Source organism: Rousettus aegyptiacus, unplaced genomic scaffold (genome assembly GCF_014176215.1).
Source record: "Rousettus aegyptiacus isolate mRouAeg1 unplaced genomic scaffold, mRouAeg1.p scaffold_m13_p_1, whole genome shotgun sequence".
Classification (NCBI taxonomy): Eukaryota; Metazoa; Chordata; class Mammalia; order Chiroptera; family Pteropodidae; genus Rousettus; species Rousettus aegyptiacus.
This window is the reverse complement of record NW_023416284.1, coordinates 175834347-175856307: the sequence shown is the minus strand read 5'-3', so window position 1 is coordinate 175856307 and position 21961 is coordinate 175834347. Positions and strand designations below refer to the sequence as shown.

Here is a 21961-nt window from a genome sequence, read left to right as displayed (position 1 = left end):
ATAAATCATCATTATCATAAAAAAAAAAGATTTTTCTATGAGAGGATCACACTAAAAGTTTCAGATGTTTTTATTCCAAAAACAAAGTAATAAAATTCGTTTTTTTAAAAAAATTTTTATTTTTTATTATTGCACAGGTCCTTCCAGTAACCTGTGAGGCTCCTCGGAGTCTAGTCCTTGGTAACCTCCCTGACCTCCTCTGCTCGTCAGCCCTCATCCAGAGAACACTGCTCCAGCCACACTGGCTTCTTTGATGTTCACAGATGCCGGGACCGATCCCTCTGGCCAAAAAACACTCAAGTCTCGCATCTCTACATTGCACATTGGAGTCTTTTGATAAATATTTCTTGAAAGAATGGGGACTAACTTAAAAAGACTTACATTAAGAAAATAAAATTCAAACTCTTTAGATTCACGTTACACTGCAATGCAATTTTGTACCTATTGGATCTTCATGACCTTCCTAATGTAAATAACACCTAGAAGATTTCTGTTTTCAGTGCAGTGCTTTGCATAGAAAAGTCACTAAAGAAATATTTGATAATTTGTGAAACTAGATGTGAGCAATTGATATGATTGGTCCAATTCACTTCAAATCCCATAAACTTCTTTATAATTACTGCTAGTTCTATACTAGTCTCTCCTTCTACGGCCATCCTGTTCTAAGTGTAGCAAAGGAAAGTGAGCAAAGCTTTGTCTTGTGATGATATTGATTCTTCATTAGTGATTAGAGAGTTTCTGTTGCCTACTTTCCCTGTTGTTTCTTTAAGCTTTTTTGGTAGCCTTAGATTTAAGCTTTTTTGGTAGACTTAGATTTTAAAAAAGAAACATAGTCACACATAAACCATCCTTTCTTTGTTTTATATTAATAAAATTCTTGTTTTTAGTTGAATACATCTTATCAAAACCAAAACAAACATTCTCCTGCCTTTTTTTGCAAATGACTGTGACCAAAAACTATGTTGTAGTCAAGGGCATGTTAGCATAAGCTATTACTTAAAAGACAACCAGAATGTACTTTTTGCTTTCCCCCTCTGCCTCTTCTTCCTTTCCGTTGCAAGACTGCAGATACAGGGCTGGAGCTCTAGCTGCAGTTTTGGATCATGAGGAGAAGGACCACGCCCTAGTAGATGAAGGGGGACCTGGAACAGTTTTAGATTTCTGAGTGCTTCTTGGAGCAGAACTATCATACTAACCCCTGAATTTTACTTCTGGTCTTGTATGAGAAAGGAATTTCTTACATAAGTCTTTTATTTCAGTACTCACAGGAAATCAAACATTGTTCTACTTTATACATCAGGAAAACTATCTAGTACTTGCAACTTTAGAGCTAAAAGGAGCCCCTGCTACATCATTCTAAAACAGTCAGAACAGTAGAAAGTGTTTGCAGTAATAAGCAATGGCCTTTGTTTTCTATATATAATTTCTTATAGTCATGTTACGGGAATAGTTGTATTACCAAATGTACTTTTAATGACTGAAGTTGGTATGACCAAAGCATTCTTTGAATGATTGTGGAAAAAGTATTTATTACTGAAAACAAATGGCCCACTCAGTTTACATTCTGCACATCCCTAACTCAAGCATGAAAGGAAGGTCCAGTGTGAGAATTAGAGGCCGTGCTCCTTCCTTGACACACTGCATCAGAGGGGAGCCATTGACAATTAGAGATCCCAATTTAAGAGATTTTTAATCTCATTCAAAATAATGGTTGCTCAAAATGCAAAAATGCCCAATATTTTTAAAAATCTTTTTTAAGGGAAGTCTGTTTTTGTTGGTAATCTCTTAGACACTTTGAGGTCTATTTAGCACAGTGTTCTATCTGCTTAATATTCAGTGAGTTTCTGCTTCACTCTTATGAATAGCTATATATGCTCTATAAATTTAAATTTTTTTGTATTACTATACTTCCAAAAAGCTGCATATAGTTGGAATTAACCTGGTATTTACTTATTATTAAATATATTTTTGTTAGAAAAGATACACAGCACATGAAATTCTAGAATTTTCATGAGCTAAAGACAAATTTTAGAGCTCTCCAATAACATTTGGAGTATAAACATCACAGTTAATAAATTAGAATAAATTACATCATTCACAACATAGCATTTTGTTTGGTTTTAATATTCAAGTTAATTTATTGAATTTCTTGTGTAGAACTCAAAACATAATTACTTCACCCGATCATTTTTCTTCAAGAATTCTTAAAAAGATGAATGCGGTATTTAAGCATAAAGTATTTTTATTTTAGTATTTTGGTTCCATTCAGTTATCTAATCAGTTGATAAACATCTATTTCTCTTTGACCCTGGTGAACGGCCTGAGACAGGAGCCCGTGTCATGGGATATCAAGAGGGCATCTTCAGTAGGACTGATTATTAGAACAACAGCTGCAATGAGAAGAGGTGCTCTGGTTAGTTTTTAATAATTACCCATTTGCAATAGTCACAAATAGTTGACCCACAAGATTTCCAGTTAAAAGAATTTGTCCAATGCTCCCTATCCCAAAAAGAAATTAAAAGGATGAAAATTGGAATCTTAGCAATAATTAAACACTTAAACTGAGTGATTAATCCTCCTTTATATTTTAGTGTCTGTTGCATTTCTTAATTTAAATTTGGGGACGTTTTAATAAACATTTTAAAGGACATATATGGGATTAACTTTCTTTTTTGAGCCAATAGACTCATTTCTTTGAAGTATCTATTCATAATAACGAATGGGCACGTGCAGCACCCCTGACCATATATGTCTCTTAGATGCGAGGGATAATCAGTGGACTAAAACTACCCCACTGTACAGCTGTCTTCCCAGACACCCTGTCTTCTCTCCAGGACTCTCATGAAAACCCTTATTTATTTGCCCCAGGGACTGAAAAAAGACCCTGAATTGTCTTCAGTCTGAGCTGGGTCTAACTTAATGTTCTGCATATAGTCAGAGGTTATAGTCTAGCCTATTTTTGTGTTTTACTAATAAAGCTTTATTGTAATGCAGCCACTTCTTTTAGTTATGAGTTATTCATGGCTGCCTTTATGCTACAGCAGCAGAGGTGAGTAGTTGTAATGAAAGCCAGCTATCCCTCAAGCCAAAAATATAGCCGTTAGAGAAAAATTTTGTCAAGATTTGATATAGTGATGACATAAAATTTCACATATTTTTATGAGCAAATGTAAATCTTAAGGTAACTCAGGAAAGAAATGTGTCTTGTATCCTTGTATATATAAAAGCAATTGTGATAAAAAAAAAATATTACTTTAACAAAGAAAAAAAACTATTTTTGTTTTCTGAAATACTTTTAGAGTCATAGCACCTACACTCATTTTATTGATGAAATTAGCTACATGTGACTTTTGCTGCATTAAAATTTGCTGTTTGTAAGAATACAACTAGACCCAGACTGCCTTGGTATTTTCACAGAAACTAGCAATGCCGGAATGTGGTGGTATTTCCCTGTATTTAAATGAGTTGCTAGCAGTCAGTTGTGGAATTAAACTTTCAACTAATAAAATCAATATGGCTTGATTCGAAAGAAAGAAAGAAAGAAAGAAAGAAAGAAAGAAAGAAAGAAAGAAAGAAAGAAAGAAAGAAAGAAAGAAAGAAAGAAAGAAAGAAAGAAAGAAAAGCCGGTCTTTCTCATCAGTGTGCAATAGTCTCCTTGTTTTATATCTCAATAGAAGGATAGGAGCACTTCTGAGTAACCTAGGAGATCACAAACTGTTTACTCATTACGAATTTTCTCTTTAATGTGATCTGCACCCTGTATTAATCTTTTCAAGCTGTTTACTGCTTGGGATTCACTTCAGGTACAAGCATCCTTCTTAGATGAGGTCTCATTGTGCGAACTCAAAGATGTTTCTCACCAAGTGACTCTTACCTACTTAAATACCTGGATGATTGCTGTAAGAATATGATAAGAATACACATTATAGGGCTATTTCATCATCAGCTTTGCTCCCAAGTACTCTTCCGTCGTCATTGTGCTATTTTGTGTTTTCCACGCAGAAAATTTTTCATTAAGATTTTATATAAGAAACTATCTAAAGAAATAATAATGTGACCTATGCTATTACCTGCCCTTAATACTCACCTTCTAAATAAAAATAATGGAATAAAAGAGATACCACCCCACTTTCTATTTATTGTGCTCCAATATCTATCTACCCCATAGAGAAAGAGGTTTTACAGAACCTTAGAAGACAAAAGAATTCATAATTTCATTGGGTAAAATAAAATAATTGAATACACACATAAAGGGAGTACCATGTGATACTGAATTGCTGATTGAATGTGTTTTACTTGTTTTAAAAATCAACACTTTTGATAAAACGTGTTTCTGATTCAGACTAGATAACAGTACAGTCATCATTTTTAACCCTGGAGGCAAAGTAGAATCAATTGGGAAGCTCTTTAAAAATACAAATGTCAAGAGCCATATCCCTAGGAGCAGTAATTTCCTGGCAATGAGTTTTGGTTTAGGCTCAGACATCAGTGTTTTAAACATTCTGCAGGGTAGTGTAATAGCAACAAAGGCTGAGAATTATTGTTTCACAAAAAAATGATGGATAATGAAATAGACAAACAAGTCTCCATTTCTAGCTTCCATTTTGAAAAAAAATAAAAATTTATAATTACCTAATATTTCTTTACCTTAGGTACAATCTGTTTCCATAACAATCTTTTCAGAGCTTTCTTCCTTTGAAGTTGAGCATAATAGTGACCAGAGATTGCATCTGCCGTGCGTTTGCTTGGGCTCTGGTTTTCTGAGATGCTATTGCCAAGAAATGTGGGAAAAAGTAAATCATAGAATTTTTACAGGGAATGATAGATACGCCAAAGTTCTAAATTTCCTGGACTCAGATAAAAATGAATTCTAACACCCAACTCATTTTCTATCACAAAAATACTGGGTAAAAAATGCATCTAAAATGAAGGTTTATTGAGTGAAGAATAATCCAAAACATTTTTTTTAGCACTTTCTGGGAGTGATTTAAGATACATTTCATACTAACTGAGCAAATAATTTATTAAAAAGAAAATAGAAATAGGGGAATATTTAAGTTGTGTTCTGCATTTGAAAGGAAAAGTTCTTTTAAACTAAACGCTTTTTAAAAACTATTTCCACCTGTATCATGCCATCTAAATATTTGATGGCAGACATTTGAAGAAAGAATCATCCAATGCTTGGTTTCAGAAGGAATCTAAAAACAAGTACCATGGTTAACCTTAAAATTTGCTTTAGTTTATACTATGTCTTCTTTTTACTGCGTTAGTTCAATTTGATTGCAGATTCACAAATAATTGCTACTAAAGAAAAGTTAGTCTGGAGCCAGTGGGTATGATATTACTAGAAAGTCCTATCTTCTAATCCATGGGCCTGGTATATTTTACTGAAGAATATAAATTATTTTTAATGAAATTGAACATTAGCAAGAGTTAACAATTTAGGACAAAGTAAATAAGTTGTTAACAGTGAAAATATAAGTGTAGATTAAATAATCATAGCGTTTGTTAAAAATAATAAATTTGCTTTACCTATCTCCATTTTCAGTAAGGGACCGAAGGTATTTTTTCTCAGGAAGTTCATCCAAGACTGAACTAAGGTCCCTGGTAAAAAGTTCAGCAGCCCGTCTGACATTCCTAAAACAACAACAAAAAAAGATATCCATTATTTTGAAATATTTTCTAAAATATTATTTTGACTCAATGGATAAAGAAAAAAATTATCAGCTTACTACAAAGGCATCTTATGCACTAAGACCAAAAGAAATTTTCTAATAACCGAGTAAAAGGTATTTTTTGGCACTTATATCAAGATATTTTCTATATTTTTAGCCCAAAATGTTGAATGATTAAAGAAATTAACCTTTTTAGAGTTACATCTCAATATTAATTAATGCTCCCTGATAAAATCTATAAAACTAATTCTTCACTGAGAGATGTTGTTGGGAAAATATATTTAAATCAGTTTAATTAATTAATTAATTGTGCTTATTCTTCTGTCATGCATAAAGACATATACAAGAAAAAACTATCTTGATTTTATCAAAGGCCTAATTGTGCCTTGCGCTATTTCTTCTCCAAAAATATTTGGAAACAAAATATTCTAAAATGAGGAGGAGCTTAGGGTCTATCAGCCAAATTTTCTGTTTAGATGAAGAAGATTTTACGTTTTTGTCTTCAATATTGTGATTTTCTGTCTATACTTGAATGTTGCTCTTAACAATTGATTCTGTACATGAGTAGCTTTTATTATTAGACATCTTTTCTTTGCATAGACATAAAACTTTCCTTCAAACTTCCTCTATTATGGAATCCTAAATGCTTTCCTAAAGCTTTACTAGTTTTGGTGCAATTTCTGATGTTGATCTTTCATACAACAGAATGTGAGTGAATGGTGTGTTCATCCGCGCTCGTCACAGCCTCCGTGCATGAGAATCATACGCAGCTGCAAGAGCTGCAGTACGTCAGGCTGGATGAAGCCCAGGCCCATGGAAACCTGCAGTGCAATGCGGTGGGAGTGGCCTTACGGCGACACAAGAATTAAACATGTATATTTCAAGGAAAAAAAAAAAGTTTTACTATAAAACTCAATAAAACCGAACTCACCTGCCCTTTTCAGGAAATGCATCGTGTAAGATGTCAATGTCTGGTCGATCAAGTTCATCCTCTTCTACCAATGGCACTCTGTCGTGCAACATATTAGAAAAACGACAATGGATGTATAATACATTCTTTTCTCAGAAGACAATGCTTATGAGTTCACAGTCATTTGAATAAGACATTCAAAATCTTGGGAAATACCACCCATTCAAAAAATATGGATAGCATCCTGACATACGTGGTTTGAAAGTATAAATAGTAAATTTTTTGTTTATCCAACACGATAGACGCATATACCTTTTACAGGTTGTATATGTCAAGCATCAATCCTGTGATAGCATTAAGCAAAGTACACTTCCTTTGGAATGCCTTCACTTTGCAAAGTTAAATTTCACAAGAAGAAAGATTTTCTACCCCAAATATGGATTTACTTTAAAAAAATGTAATATTTAACATAAAACCTGGGACAATTTGTATATTTGTTGATGTTTATTTGGCTCAAACATTTCTCAAGAGCTGAGGGTTAACTGTTTTTCCTTCTCTAAGTTCCTAAAATTTATTCAAAGTATCATTTATTCAAATTATTACATATTATATATTACAATTTATTCAAACCGTAATGTACATGGCAGCATTGATCACATCCAAAGAATCTCTCCATTTCTGAATAGTCACTTAAATTCAATGAATTTTGTAGGGCCTTCTGGTTTTAAATCTTGTGTACTAACACAATTTTAGTATGCAATAATCATGTTGATTTGACATTGAAGAAATTGTCTTAACATAGCGACTAAATATTCAAATCGATCATACATGATTTTAAAAAATTGAATTGTCTGAATGACAGAAAGAAAATTCTCATTGAGATGAAGATGGAATGTTCGACTCTCGGACTCTAAATGAACTTACCTCACAAAACGTGCTTCGACAAGAGGCCAGGCCAACATCTGTGAGAAGAGCGCACTGAGAACTATCAGGCTCAAGAGGAGCTGGGGCTTCCTTGTGGTTTCCATCTCTGCACCTTGAAAGGGAGGGAGTCTCACTAGATTTTCCAACCACAGACCTCACCAGTCAGGTAATCCTTTTGTTTGTTTGTTTTTAATTTATTGAGGTAACATATGTTAATAGCATTACATATGTTTCAGGTGTACAGTTCTATGACACGTCATCTGTACGTCGTACTGTGTGCTCACCACCCAAAGTCTGCTCTCATTCCGTCCATATTTTTGACCATCTTTACCCTCTTTATCTGTTCCCCACCCCTCTCGACTCTAGTAACCACTATTCTATTGTCTGTGTCTATGACTTTGTTTTGTTCATTTGTTACTTTCTGTTTTATGTCCCACAGATGAGTGAAATCATATAGTTCTAGTCCTTTCTGTCTGACTAATTTCACTTTGTATTGTATTGTATGATACTCTCAGGATCCATCCATGTTGAAAATGGCAATATTTCATTATTTTTTATGTCTGCTGTGCATATGTACCACTACTTTTTTTATTCAGTGAACTCTGGAAGGACACTTAGGCTGTTTCCATATTTTGGCTACTATTAATAATGCTACAATGAACTTAGGAGTACATGTATTCCTCTGAATCAGTGTTTTCCATTTTTTTTTTTTTTTTGGTAGGTAGATACACAGGAATTCTGGGTAACTAGCACAGGTTTCGGAAGGTTCTTGCAGAGTTCAGAAAGCCATTTTTGTCTTATAGAAAGCTTTAAACTGAATTATGATTTCTATTTAATCATTTTGTGCTTGAATAATAAAGATCCCTTTCAATTGCTGCCTATCCCTCATCTGGCATATAGCTGGACCAAGTACATATTGAATACTGTAGTCTTACAGTGCTAGAAACAACTTAGGGGCCATGTCCTTATTAGAGTTGTGGCATCCAATTTAGTAACTTTTCTAAGTTTCGAAAACCTGATAGTTTCTTCTACTTTAAGTTTTTGCATCTGATTAATATAAAACTAAGGTATCATGTATTTAATATGTGTATATATGTATGCATGTATATTTCCATATCTATTAGCATAAAAATTATTTTATGTAAACATTTCTGTTTCCACTTTTAATATTAGATATTACCGGGAACTTATTTTCTTATGCCTAGGCTTGAACAACTTCACTCTATTAATAGTGAAAATTAATACCAAAAAAATCATCGAACCACTTATTACAATTGAAATAATTTTTACCATAAAAATAAAAATGTATTAAAACAAAGCTTGTGTTTTTTACATATAATCCACATGCACATTATATTTTTAAATAGTTTTTGAATAGAAACTTAAGATTTCACAGTCTATTTCACTCTGTATATAAAAACCACAGAGTTTAAACTTAAAATTAAGAGGAAAATAAATGCTTCCTAGGTTCACATAAACAACAAAGGACATAGAAAAAACAGGACATAAAAAAAACGAGTTGAAAATTTCAAAATCGACTATATCGACTGAATCCTTTAGTTAAAATTTTCTCTGCAGGCAAAAAAAAAAAAAGTAGACTGTATGCATTATTTAAAAAAAAACATTATTAAGTAACAGAGCAAGCAGGAAAAGCATCAGTCAACCAAAATATTTCAGAAAACCCTTTCATACGTGAAGTGTTGAGGAATTTCTATACTTACCAAGTGACTTGAGAAACTTGTCTTTGGCTCCACCAGTTCTCAACCCTTAGAGCTGAACCAGAACTCGGTTCTGGCTAAGGGTTGGCTATTATTTCCAGCAGCTGCTTTTCAATCTTCTCCGACCAGCATTTCAAAGCCCATCATTTTATAGGGCTTGTACTTAGGGTTGAGCAATCACAAAGCTCTTTGATTGACGTCATGCAGAACTTCCACAGGTTGAGTAGGACTAGAAGTTTTTACTTAATTGCCTTTATATCTGATTTATATAAGTTCGTAGAGACTTCAAGATCTAAGAGATAAGAGGAATGTACTCTTCCGAAATAAATTTTAAAAAGCAAGTTTAAAGCGAAATGTTTTCATCTTTAATTAGCAATAAGGACATAAAAGAATGATTAGTGTTATAGCCAGGGCCACTTGAAATCCTTTTAAAAAATAAGAACTTTATCTACAGAAATGGATTGAGAAAACAATAAAGACTTAGATCCATGACACTTACAAATGTATAATTCTGTTTTGTTACAAAGCACCAATTCTCCTAATGCTTTTTAAAGAAAATGTTATACTGGTCATGTAGATCTTGATTCATAAAATTTTTCTTGAGAACTATCCTAAATTTAAAAGCATCTAGAAGAAAATTTCCATCTTTCTACTACTATACTTCTTTTATGTTGAAAATAATCCCAATGAAAACGTTTCAAAAAAGCTCAAAGCTAGTAAAATAACATGCACACTCTTGTAAAAAGTAGTCATAGTACTGCTATAGAATAACATCGTTTCCAATGCACTACCACATATATAATCTCAAATGATTCAAAAACTAAATAATTGGACGGTCCACCTCTGGGGATTCCATTTTTCTTCCTTTTAAAAAGTTATGCCCGTGATTTTATTGTACTATGCAGAATTATTTTTTCCCCATTCCAAGACACACCTACACCCATACCAGCTTTGAACATTTCCAACTAAATCACTTGACAGGTAGTTGCAAAGAACCAGTTAGAAAGCATTTACAGAGCACTGTGCTTTGATAACTACTTAATTTCTATTTATAGGTTTTTAACTAAAAGTAGCTTAGCATACATTCAACCAGAGTTTAAGTTAAAATGCAGCCACATCAACAATATTATGGATAGCAATGTAAATGCCATCTTTTCTTTGTTTGTAACTTCCTCTAAAGAAAATGGCTCAAAGGCCTCTTTCTTTCTTCTGTTTTACAATTTTAATGTCCATTTGCTTCCTTCAAAGTTAGACTGATCCAATGAAAGAATATTCTCTAGGCATAGTAATATTTTCTAATCTAACTACAAGAAGAATTAAAAGATTTAAATTTCAAAATATTTGGAAATTTGTTTCCCAGTTGACAGCTCTGATTTAAGCCAGAGTTCCTGTGGCTTAATTCCAGGAAAACTTTTTTTTTTTACCTAAATATTAAAAGCTAAAGATCAAAATGGTGCTCAAATGGAATATTTTTTCTCCTTAGCTCTTTGCCACCCAATTCTCACTGAAGCAGTTTTATTCAAGTATAGCAATGGCCAAGTAAGTTGGTTGAGAGTCACAGAAAAACTGATGCTGAGTGATAAGCAGAAAAATCCGAAAGAAAAAGACATAAAAGTTCACTATTGTTTGCTCTAAGGAACCAGTTCGCATTTACATAGAGTAACTACAGTCTGTTTCCCCACTGGTAAAGATATTTTATCCTATTATAATAATGAACTACAAAAATAAAGAGAAATAAGTCAATTGTATTACCTCTTGATAAAAAGAAACTAAAGAACTGTAATTTTTTCAATAAACTTAAACTAGAAAGCAAAACTGAATTTTAAAATGAGATCATAGCACCATCTGCAGGTCCAAAGTCTTAATTTACAGATTAAAAAGCGTTCTTTTTTTTTTTTTTCCAAGGAAATGGATACTAATCAGAGATTCTTTAACCAGGTAAAGTATGGATGGTTCCAGAAAAACAAACAATGGAAAAAATACTATAGCTAAATTTATTCTGAATACTTTACTATAAAACATATTAAATACAAAAATACAAATGTGAATACACTGTTTAAATCAGCTTTTTTCCAACTTTGACATATCTTTCAATAATTTCTCCATATATTTAGCAAAACGTACTTTCTATCTCAAGGCTTCTCAGAAAGTGATGTTTATAAGAAGAATTATTATTCTTTCATATAGTTAGAACAAAGATCCTTCTTGTACAAATAAGTAAATTAATGTCCAGAGAGTTTAAGTAATGTTTGTGAGGTCAAGCTAATGGTTAATTATGAATATGGAATTGAAAGCTAGGTGTTCTAATTTTTTTTGTTTGTTTGTTTGGTTCTTAATTTATATTTATTTATTTATTTTTAACATTTTATTTTTTAATTTTTCGCTTTTCCCTCTGGTAACCACTAGTCCATTGTTCATGTCCATGAGTCTCTGTTTGTCCTGTTCATTTGTTGCTTTTAGGTTTATATCCCACATATAAATAATATCATGTGATTTTCAACTTTTTCTGTCTGGTTTATTTCTCTTAGTATCATTATTTCAAGGTCAATCCATGTTGTTACAAATGACAGTATTTCATCTCTTCTTATGACTAAATAATATTCCACTGTATATAGCTATTAGAGAATGAGAAAAAACTACAATGAGATATCATCTCAAACTTGTTAGAATAGCTATAACCTACAGGATAAGTAATGACAAATGTTGGAGAGGATACAGAGAAAAAAGAACCCTTATACACTGCTGGTGGGACTGCAAATTGATACAGCCAGTATGGAAAACAATATGGAGATTCCTCAAAAAACTAAGAATTGATCTACTATATGATCCAGCAATCCCTCTACTGGGTATTTACTCCAAAGACTTGAAAACCCATATCCAAAAAGATATTTGCACACTGATGTTCACAGCAGCATTATTCATAGTGGCCAGGACATGGAAGCAGCTGAAGTGTCCTACAATAGATGATTGACTAAAGAAGCTGTGGTACATAAGTATTCTAATTTTTTAGAAAATGTTTTTAACTAATTTTATCCAGTTACATTGACTAATAAAATTACATAGGTATCAGGTTCATAATTTGATAATACATCATCTGCATATTACATTGTGTGTTTACCACCCAAAGTCAAATCTCCTTCCAACACCATGTATTTGACCCCATTTACATTTATCTGTCTCCCTTCCTATCCCTTTTCCCTCTGGTAACTACTAAACTGTTGTGTGTGTCTATGAATTTTTGTTTGTTTGTCTTGTTTTTTTGTTGTTGCTTTCAGTTTTATATCCCACATGTGAGTGAAATTGTATGTTTCTCAATGTTTGCTGTCTGACTCATTTCACTTAGCATGAAAATCTCAAGATCCATCCATGTTGTTGCAGATAACAATATTTCATCCTTTCTTTTGGCTAAGTAACATTCCACTGCACATTTGTACCACTTAGCTTTCTTTTTATTAAGAGCTGGTGATTTTCTATAACTGTTGGCATCACCATTATTGATGCTAACAGGTCAGATAAAGAAAACAAAAGTGCATAAAAATATTGGCATCCTCCCTCTCCCTTTCTCAACTGGCATTCCAAACAAAAACATACTGAATATAGGAATATCAGATGGAAAGGAGTTTCAAGCTCAGGAGACAGGCAGAAATTCAGATTCACCCTTTTTTCCTCAGTGCAAAGAGCCAGTGGAGAGTCCTGTCTCGTTTACAGATGAAATGCCACAGAGGTGCTCTCAGGTCTCTTCGTGACAGTTGTTGTCTGCCTAGCTCACTCTAACTTTCACTCAGCCTGAGACCTATCCATTCTCTGCCAGGGTCACTGTGGGGTTTGGTCCAGATCAGAGGTCTGCAGACGGCTGGCTTGGGCCACGTAAGGCTTGACTCCCTGGTTTTTACATCTCTCAGGATGCTATATTTTTTAAAGACTGGAAAATGTTCAAAGAAAAGTAACATTTTATGACATGTGAAAATGAAACAAAAACTAAATTTCAATGTCCATAAATAAAGGTTGATTGAAACACAGAAATGCTTATCACACATGTATCATCTATGGCTGCTTCTGTGCTACAGCAGCCAAGATTAAGTTGCATAAGGACTGCAGCCCACGAAGCCTGAAATGCTTACTGTTAGACTCCTTGCAGAAAAGCTGTGTTATGTGTAGTCTATATGTACTTTAAACATGAACTGTATATAAATAGTGATGATTATTTAACAATGATTAACTCAATTTCTTCTTTTCTAATGCTACAGTTATGTATTTATTTTTTCTTTATATTATTTTTAATTCTCTTCTAGAAAAGATAAGGTGTAACTTCAAAACCTTGTGTCTGCCATAGCTCATTTTATTTCAGAATCTGAAACACCAATTACTTTTATCTTTAAAGAAATTTTTGTTTTTTTGTGTGTTTTGAAATGTTATTCTAAAATGTACATCATTATTTAGACACATCAGCAACGTTTCTCCTCCTTGTAGAACTCTTATTTTACTGTCGCTAAGCAATAACTATGTGTTTCAATGATTTTCTCATATGAGAACATGGTTTAATGATCATCAAAGGCATTTGTTTGTTTTTCCCTGGTTCGTAATCTAATTGTAGAGTTTACATATCATTTGGGTTTCTGGTTCTGGAGTATCTCCCTCTGTGTATTTTACAGAAAAAATTCTTGAGTGGACAACTGTCTGAGATCCTGCAGTTCCAGGAATACCTTTCTATTGCTTTTACGTACAAATGACATGTTGCTTAGTGTTTTGGTTAAAATCTTTTTACTTTCAGATAGCAGACCATGAACTGATATTGATATTTGTGATAAGGTTCAAAGAAGTCCTGATTTTAATGCTGTTGAAAGCAATTTTTCTTTGCATGAGAGCTTGAAGATATTTGTTTCTTTAAAGTTTGAAAATTTCACCAATGTGTAAGTGCTGACTTCTTATGATTGATTTTGCTCACAATATCAAAAGTACTCTGAGTATTTAATGACATAATTTTTTAGTTTGTATCATAACTTGGACTATAAAATCATTTTCATATTCTATTTTTTCCTTGGTAATTCCTACTATTTGCACGTTGGCTTTCCATATTTTATCTTCCATACTTGTCCTTTTTTCGGTGTTATTCTCTTCACCAATTATTTTTATTCCTATTAGTTATCTTGTCATTTCCCTTCATTTTGGTAAATTCTATTCTTCTACATCCTGCTCTCACTAGAAATCTTACTTGTTCTTTTGAAAAATTAATTGTAATCTCTTCTCATAGCTGTGATTCTATGTTTTACCTCCCTAAAAATACATTGTTTTGCCCTAAAATACTGCATCTTATATATAGGACCTATTTCTAGGGTAAGTATTGGGTCCAGGGTTTTTCTTCTTTCTTTCCTTGGTCCCAGAATTTTTACATTGTTCTAGAATATTTATTTCTGCCTTGTTCACATTTCATTTAAAAATCTGACCAATTCTAGGAGGAAAAGGCATCATAGGCCCAGGCTTCAAAATTCTCTTCCTTTGGTTCAATACAACAGAATTCACTTCCTTCTCATTGTCTAGTTTTCAAGGTCAGATTTTTTAGTGGTATTTTTTAGAGCATGAATTAATAAAATGATTCTAATGGAGAAAGAAGTTGCCAAGTACAACCTTTGAATTCAGAATTGAGGAACACACTTATTTACACTCCACCATTACTTTTCATAAAATGCTTCTCTAAGATATTACATTAGAACACAATAAATGCAGGCATTGCTTTGACCAACTATACTGTATAGGACTTTAAATTTCAGAGGACAGAAATAACTTGGAATTAACACTTAGAAAAATAGGTAATAATGTATGTTTTGTTTTTTCTTATAGTTTTTATTTAAAGCTTATGTGAGTTGATTTCTTATTTATTTATTTTATTTTTTCATCAAAGCTTTAACCTTTCTTGCAATGATATTTCTATATGGTATGAGGTAGGGATTGAAAAGTAATTGTTCCACACATTTATGAAGTATTTCACCTACTGATTTGAAACATCGCATTTATTATGTATTTAATATTGTATATTGAGGTTTATTTCTGAACTTTATTTTTTATCAGTACTTCATCAATTTAAGTAACACTGTTCTGTGATATATTTTTATTATTCTCTGGAAAATCTTGGATATATAAGAACTTTTACAAAAATATGAGTCTTTTAAAATATCAGTTTTTTCATGTGTTGGGAGCACATTTATTTAATTTGGAAATTCTTTTGTGAAATTATTGTACAATTTACCTTGAAAATAAGAGTCAAATGTGGATATTTGTTTGTAAAGTGAATCTAATATGAAAGCAAAATTTTTTAAAAAAGTTTATGGAATTCTGTGGCATTTGTTTTTATGAACTGTTATTTAACCAGTACTTTATGTTTGCAATTAAATAGTAAGGCGAAGAGGTAATGAATCTAGAAATGATTTTATGGAACTTTTAGTAATAATGTCATGAAAAGGCACATCATCATCTGTCTCTTTACTGAGAGGTCTGCTTAATGTCAGTGCCTGGTTAGCATCCAGCTCTTACCGATTAATGGCCATGTTTCTTATCTGAGCTCATTTAAAGCACTATTAAGAGTCCAGACAATAAGGAATAGATTTCTGTAAACGGTATCTCTGTGGTACATAAGAATGAGTCACACTGAATGATTTCACTTTAAAAAAAGCAAGAACATCGTAGCATAACTCAGTCTAGAACCTCAAATATTCAACATTTGGATTTATTAATAGTAGTGCATCTACCCTTCACCTTTTTTTTCTGAGTACTTAAGAAATGCAGTCAGTTTTGAAGTGAATGACCAAGAGAACATTAAATATATGGATTTGAAGCTCTATAGAGAAGTAGAAACCAAAGTATAAATTTGGAAGTCATTGGTTTAATAAATGCTAACTAAAATATAGGAGTTGATGACGTCAACCACAGAGAATATGTAGAATTTAAATAGTAGAGTACAGAATGAAACCCTTAAAGAATACCAAAATTTAAAGGGTGGATAGTGAACTAGAAGCCAATAAGTTAAACTAAGAAAAGGTTTTTCAGAGAAAGGAAGATATCATGAAACCAAGAGAAAAGAATGCCAATCTTCAAAATATAGAATGTTGATTGAAAAGCTTCCGCTGGTTTTGAAAATTTGTTGGTCATCTGTGAAGTTACCACAAAGATTTCTCAATGTGGGGATGTGAAGATAGCCAGCTTAACAAGGGTAGAAGAGTGAGAGGAAAGGGGAGGACAAGAATATATTGTTTGCTTTGGGGTGGGAGGAGGCAAAGACTACAAAATATAATTATATAGGAGGGGAATATGGAAGCAAGAGGCATTTTTAAGGGGGTAGAGTCTTAAAGAAACAGAGTCAGATTGAGTATAGGGAGAATGTGCTAGTAATTAATGGAATAACTTAGGAATGCTTCTAAGGAAATCGAAGGCAAGGTGATCAATATGAGCAATAGATTTAACTCCAAACAGGAAGAACACTCCTCCTGCTGAGAGTGATTGTTGTGACTTTAAATATGTTTAATGGAAAGAGCTGAAGTTAAGGACATTTTCCTGAAAAATACAAGATAAAGTCATCTGCCAAGAAAGACAAGGGCAGAGGTAGAACTAATGACTCAAGAATGGTTGTGTAAATATTACTAGTCATTGACGGCTCTGTGAAAGGAGTTGAGAAGTAATTTTATTTGAGCCTGATTAGAAACCATCGTGCTTCATTTGCACAATCTCAATGTGTTCTCCAATTATTTTCATCAGTCTGAGTATGGAAGCAGAGGAGATGGAGAGCAGAGCTGGTCCAGAGATCGAGGTCTATAAAAGTTGTCAATGTAGGAAGGTGTTCAGGGAGATGAACGTATTGATCAGAGAACGTCCAAGCATTCAATACAGGTCTGGGTTGAGGAGGGAAGGTATGAAATGAAAAAAGATTTTATAAACTCCAGAGAAACAGAGAAACCAATAAACAGTAAGTGTCCATGGAGTTGAAGTAGAGGAGAAATGGAGGCATAGGAAGTTTGCACTAAGAGAACAAAATATTAGAATTTAAATATTCAGAAGATGTACAGACTTAAGTGATAATATGATATAGTCACATAAGAGATTACCTGAGTTCACTGGACATAAAAATGTTTATAGTTAAAGAAACCAAGAAACTGAAATCATGCTTTTATTTCCATCAGCTGAGTATTTTACACGAGTCACTAACTCTTCTACTAAAAGAAAGAAGAAAACCCTAAAATTATCGGATAAAATATTTTAAAATATGGCTATGGGTGGACACATGAGTTATGGTAGATAGTCAACTAAAATATGTAAAACTGTAAGGAGAATCATTAAAAAATAATAATAATTAAACTATAAGGACTGCACGATTTTCGTGAGGATGAACAGGAAATAGACTCACTGCACTAAAGGAATCTGAGAAAAAAACAAGTGTTATTGGTATGAAAGGAAGACAAATCAACTCTCAGGGAGAATTTATGCAGCCTGAATTCACAACATATGGAAGATGCAAACATTTTAAGTGGTTCCATATCTTGGCTATTATAAAAAATGCTTCAATGAACATATGGATGCACATGGACCTTCAAAGTAATATTTTGGGTTTCTGCAGATAAATACCCAGAAATGGGATTATTGGGTCCTTCTTTGTCTTTTGGAGGCAACCTAACTGTCTATCAATAGATAAATGGGTAACGAAGAGGAGGTCCGCAGGTACAATGGAATACTACTCAGCTATCAAAATGAATGAATGAATAAAATCTTATCATCTGCAACAACATGGATGGACTTACAGGGCTTTGAGTGGAGTACGTTAGACAGAGAAAGACAAATGCCATGTGACTTCACTTATATGTGGAATCGAAGGGAAAAAAAATAAAAATAAAACAAAAACAAACTCATAGATACAGAGAACATTTTGAGGGTTGCCAGATGGGAGAGGAATTGGGGAGTAGGTGAAAAGTGGAAGGGATTAAGAAGTACAGATTGGTAGTTACAAAATAGTCATGGGGTTGTAAAGTAGAGACCATAGTCAATAATGTTGCAATAACTATGCAATGTGTCAGATGGGTACTAGATTTATCAGGGTGATCATGCTGCAAGAAGCGACACTCAATGGAGGAAATTGGACTCTCAAACAGCTTTGTTAGAGGAAGGAGAATTTAATGCCAGTGGAGCACATGGGACATTCAACAGACCCAAAGTACGAGCTCCCATTCGTTAGATTTATTACAGCTTATATAACTCTGCAGTGTCCATGCAAGGGTTCTATGTGTACTTCATGACTCAAGATGGGGAGGGGGAGCTTCAGGTGAGGGGCTGCAAGTGGGGAGGAATTTCCAGACCACTGGTCTTATCTATTTACAGGTCGTTTTGCCTTGCGGAACCTCGACCTTGGCATTATCCACTCTGTTATAGAATCTCAGAGAGATGGGACACCAAGGCTAAAAGCAGGAAGTAGCTCTTACTGATGCCGCCATCGGCTCAGTGGATTCCTATTCAAAGGCTGAACCCCGATTGTAACATAACAAGCAGTTTTATACAGTCTTGTTATTCCTATACAGTTACAGAGATAAGGGAGAACATTAGTTGGAGAGCAAGCTATGAATCAACGGATGTGAGCTTGAGGTGGGGGAGGTAGCTATGGGAAAACATGTTAGCTGGAGAGTCCTGGATTGGGGTAGGGGACAGTTAGAAATGGGCTTTAAACTGCTGAGTTGGTCATTTCTGCAAGCCCTTTCCTTTGCGTTTTTCCTATGCCTCCTTTCCTCTCTTAATCACTTTGTAAGTTATCTAAATGTCTTCTCATTATGCTGTACACCTGAAACTAATGTAATATTGTATGCCAACTATAATTGAAAACAAGTATTAAAATTTAAAAATTTTTAAAAATTAAAAAATAAAGTGGCTCCAGGTGCTTCTTAACCCAATAGGTCAGTCAGAAGCAAATGCAAATTCTCTAAGGTTGAACCCAACCTCATCCCAAGCTTATCCTAGTTCTCACACATAAAATTTCAAGAAATAAAATCTTATAGTAAGAAAAAAAAATACGAGTTTACAAGGCTAATGAGAAACAGAGATACAAGACCGAAGAATAAGCCTTCAAATATTGTTTTATCTGATAAAGAACATAACATAGAAAAGTTTAATTTATTTTTTTAAATAAAAAGAAATAAGGAGCAAGATAACAACAAAAAATACTCCAAAGGGGAAGAATAGATTATCTTCAAAAGAATAACAGCAAATAAATGGATGATTTCTTAGCAGGACAATGGAACCCAGATGGCAGTGAAAGAAATGCCAAGCTCTAAAACTTTAATTGCTTGTTATATACTTCCAGATTTGAGAGAACCTACCTTTTAAGTTTTTAAATGCTAAGAAGGAAACTAGTAAAATGTATAATTTGTTAATTCAGCACTTATGGTTGTGATTTAAGCTTTTTATTAATAAAAAAAGTTAAAAACTAAGGGAAATTTCATAGATCTAAATTTCATAGATCATCAATTTCATAGATCTAATTCACTAACAGCAGCTCAAAGAGCAATCAGAAACTCAGTTTCCTCTTGGCTGTAATGAAATTTTGAATTCACATGGCAAATCAATGTACAATGTTTTTATCTAATGAAGTAAAATTCTGGATTTTAATGGTTCTCTGTGCAAAGGCCAAGTTAGCCTCTAATTGAGACTGTTCTCCTTGGTGTTTCTTATAATTATGACTGATAAACTAATTCAGGAATGATGCCAATTCCTTTATTAACTTTTCTTTAGAAATATACTCAATAGTGGCCTCATTCTCTGGTACAGTTTTACTAAATATTGTCTTGTTCTTGGGCTTAAAAAGAGCTGAGTTAGTCAAAGAAGGAAGGAGCAAAATATTCAGCGCTCCATCATTTTTAATTTTTAGCTTTACATCCCGACCGTTCAGATTCACAGCAAGCATTTCTACTAAAGCAGTGTGCTGCACTTTGCAAGTGCTTGCTGTGGGCTTGCAACCATTTATCCAATTCCCACACCTGTGAAGTAGGTTTCAGGAATTCAAGAAGTATGAGGAATCTAGAAGTGTTTTTGTCCCCTGTGACTCACCAGAAAGTGTAAAGTCAAAAGAAGCTGTTCTTTAGAAGAATAGGTTTATTTATTTTAAATAGCATGTAATTTTTCAGCTGGGAAATTATGCACTATAAGCATTATAAAGTATTAATACAATGGTGAATATACTTTCACCATTCTTCAGAGAAAAATCACGAGATTCTACTAGAAAATCAAGATGTTATATTTTGTAAACCCTAAAAAATAAGTCTTTTCCATTGTAAACATGTTTGGTTTAACCTAAAGAGATTAGAAAATGGTAGAGATCAAATTCTTAAAAACTCTATTATAGCTTAAAATGATTTCAAGTGCTATTATTCAATAGAAAAAAATTAAAAGTGGTAACCCTCAAGTGAATGGGCAATAATGACCAACTCTTTTTGAGTAAGTTAGAGAGAAAAACTTACTTGTCTTATCTCATGAGAATCAAATGTTATATAATATTGAACTTTGTAATTATTTCACATATAATTTTTCATTTTATATTTTCTTTAAAATTTTATCACCAACAGTTTTCCAAGTCATGGCCAAGCCTTTAAGGTTGTGATTCCACATATGATTCCACCTGACAGATATATTGTATTGAGGTTGCTTCATATTATCATTGTAAATACCGTGGTTACTTTGTGATTGTGACATTTTCCTTCTCTCGATTTGTTTCTTTAGAGTAGATTCCCCAGTGTGGTATTACTCAGCTAAAGGTCATGGGCAAGGTCTCTTTTATTTCCAAATTTTGCTCAAGAAGGTTTATCCACAGGAGTGGAAACATGTGGGTTAGGGAACGATGAGTCTGGATCTTAAGGGAGGAGGTGGAAATATGCTCATTGACTTAAAATGAATTGGGACAAGACAAGGAGAAAGGTATATACAAGAATTATAAAGAGAAACAGAAGTCTTCCCAGTTTTGCTTTGGGCTAACTATGAGCTTTTTTCCTCTGGTGTATTAGTTTAGAGTTTGAATTCATATCAGGAATAAAACTGGGATCACACAACTTTTTATTGAAAGAAATAAACTTTTAGTTGGAAAAAAAAAAAGGACAATGATCAAAGAAATCTACAAAGCTTTGCAAGAGTCAGGAAGCAAAGTAGATGTATAATGCCTAAGCTCTGACATAAGCTTTCCACAAAGAATACAGCCAAATAAAAGCATTTAGGGTATTAGGTTGTGATTAGCGAGAAGGGAAAGTAAGACAGATTAACTATTATGAGAGTTTGTTGATGAATGAGTCAATTCAATTGAAGTCCCAGCTCCCGGGGAAACATTCTAAAAGAGCACCATTCCTGTCAAGATTGACAGAATGACATGTATGTGCTACTATGATTTCCAGAGGGGTCTGGTCTTAACAGCTTACTGTGAGCAGGAAGAACCAAGGAAGGGAGAGCTATCTAGCAGATTTTAAAAAACAAACAAAAAAACTCCGACGCTCCCTCACATGACCAGAGAGCCCTCATGAGAGTTTTTCCATGTGAAATTTTTAAGGGGAATCATGAGGAAATTACTTTAATTTGAGACCCAGGAAGTACAAAGTATGAGTACCAAGGAAGTCATACTCTGCCCTCATGGGAATATGCTTTATTTGTCTTGGTGTCTGAGATGAGATGTGATCTACACATGGAAGCTGGTGGACCTTGGCATAGAAAACATCAAAAGGCTCACA

At 33.4% G+C, this 21961-nt stretch overlaps 1 protein-coding gene across 1 annotated transcript; it reads right to left on the bottom strand.

Annotated features, from left to right (window-relative positions):
* Positions 1-213: 213 nt before the first annotated feature.
* Positions 214-7613, bottom strand: LOC118600342 (VIP peptides-like). The gene is made up of 6 exons (XM_036217554.1): positions 7510-7613; positions 6607-6684; positions 5533-5637; positions 4648-4768; positions 3887-3897; positions 214-346 (listed from the first exon to the last, which is right to left on the bottom strand). Exons 1-6 carry the CDS (start codon positions 7611-7613, stop codon positions 214-216), a joined length of 552 nt encoding a protein of 183 aa, XP_036073447.1.
* Positions 7614-21961: the final 14348 nt, after the last annotated feature.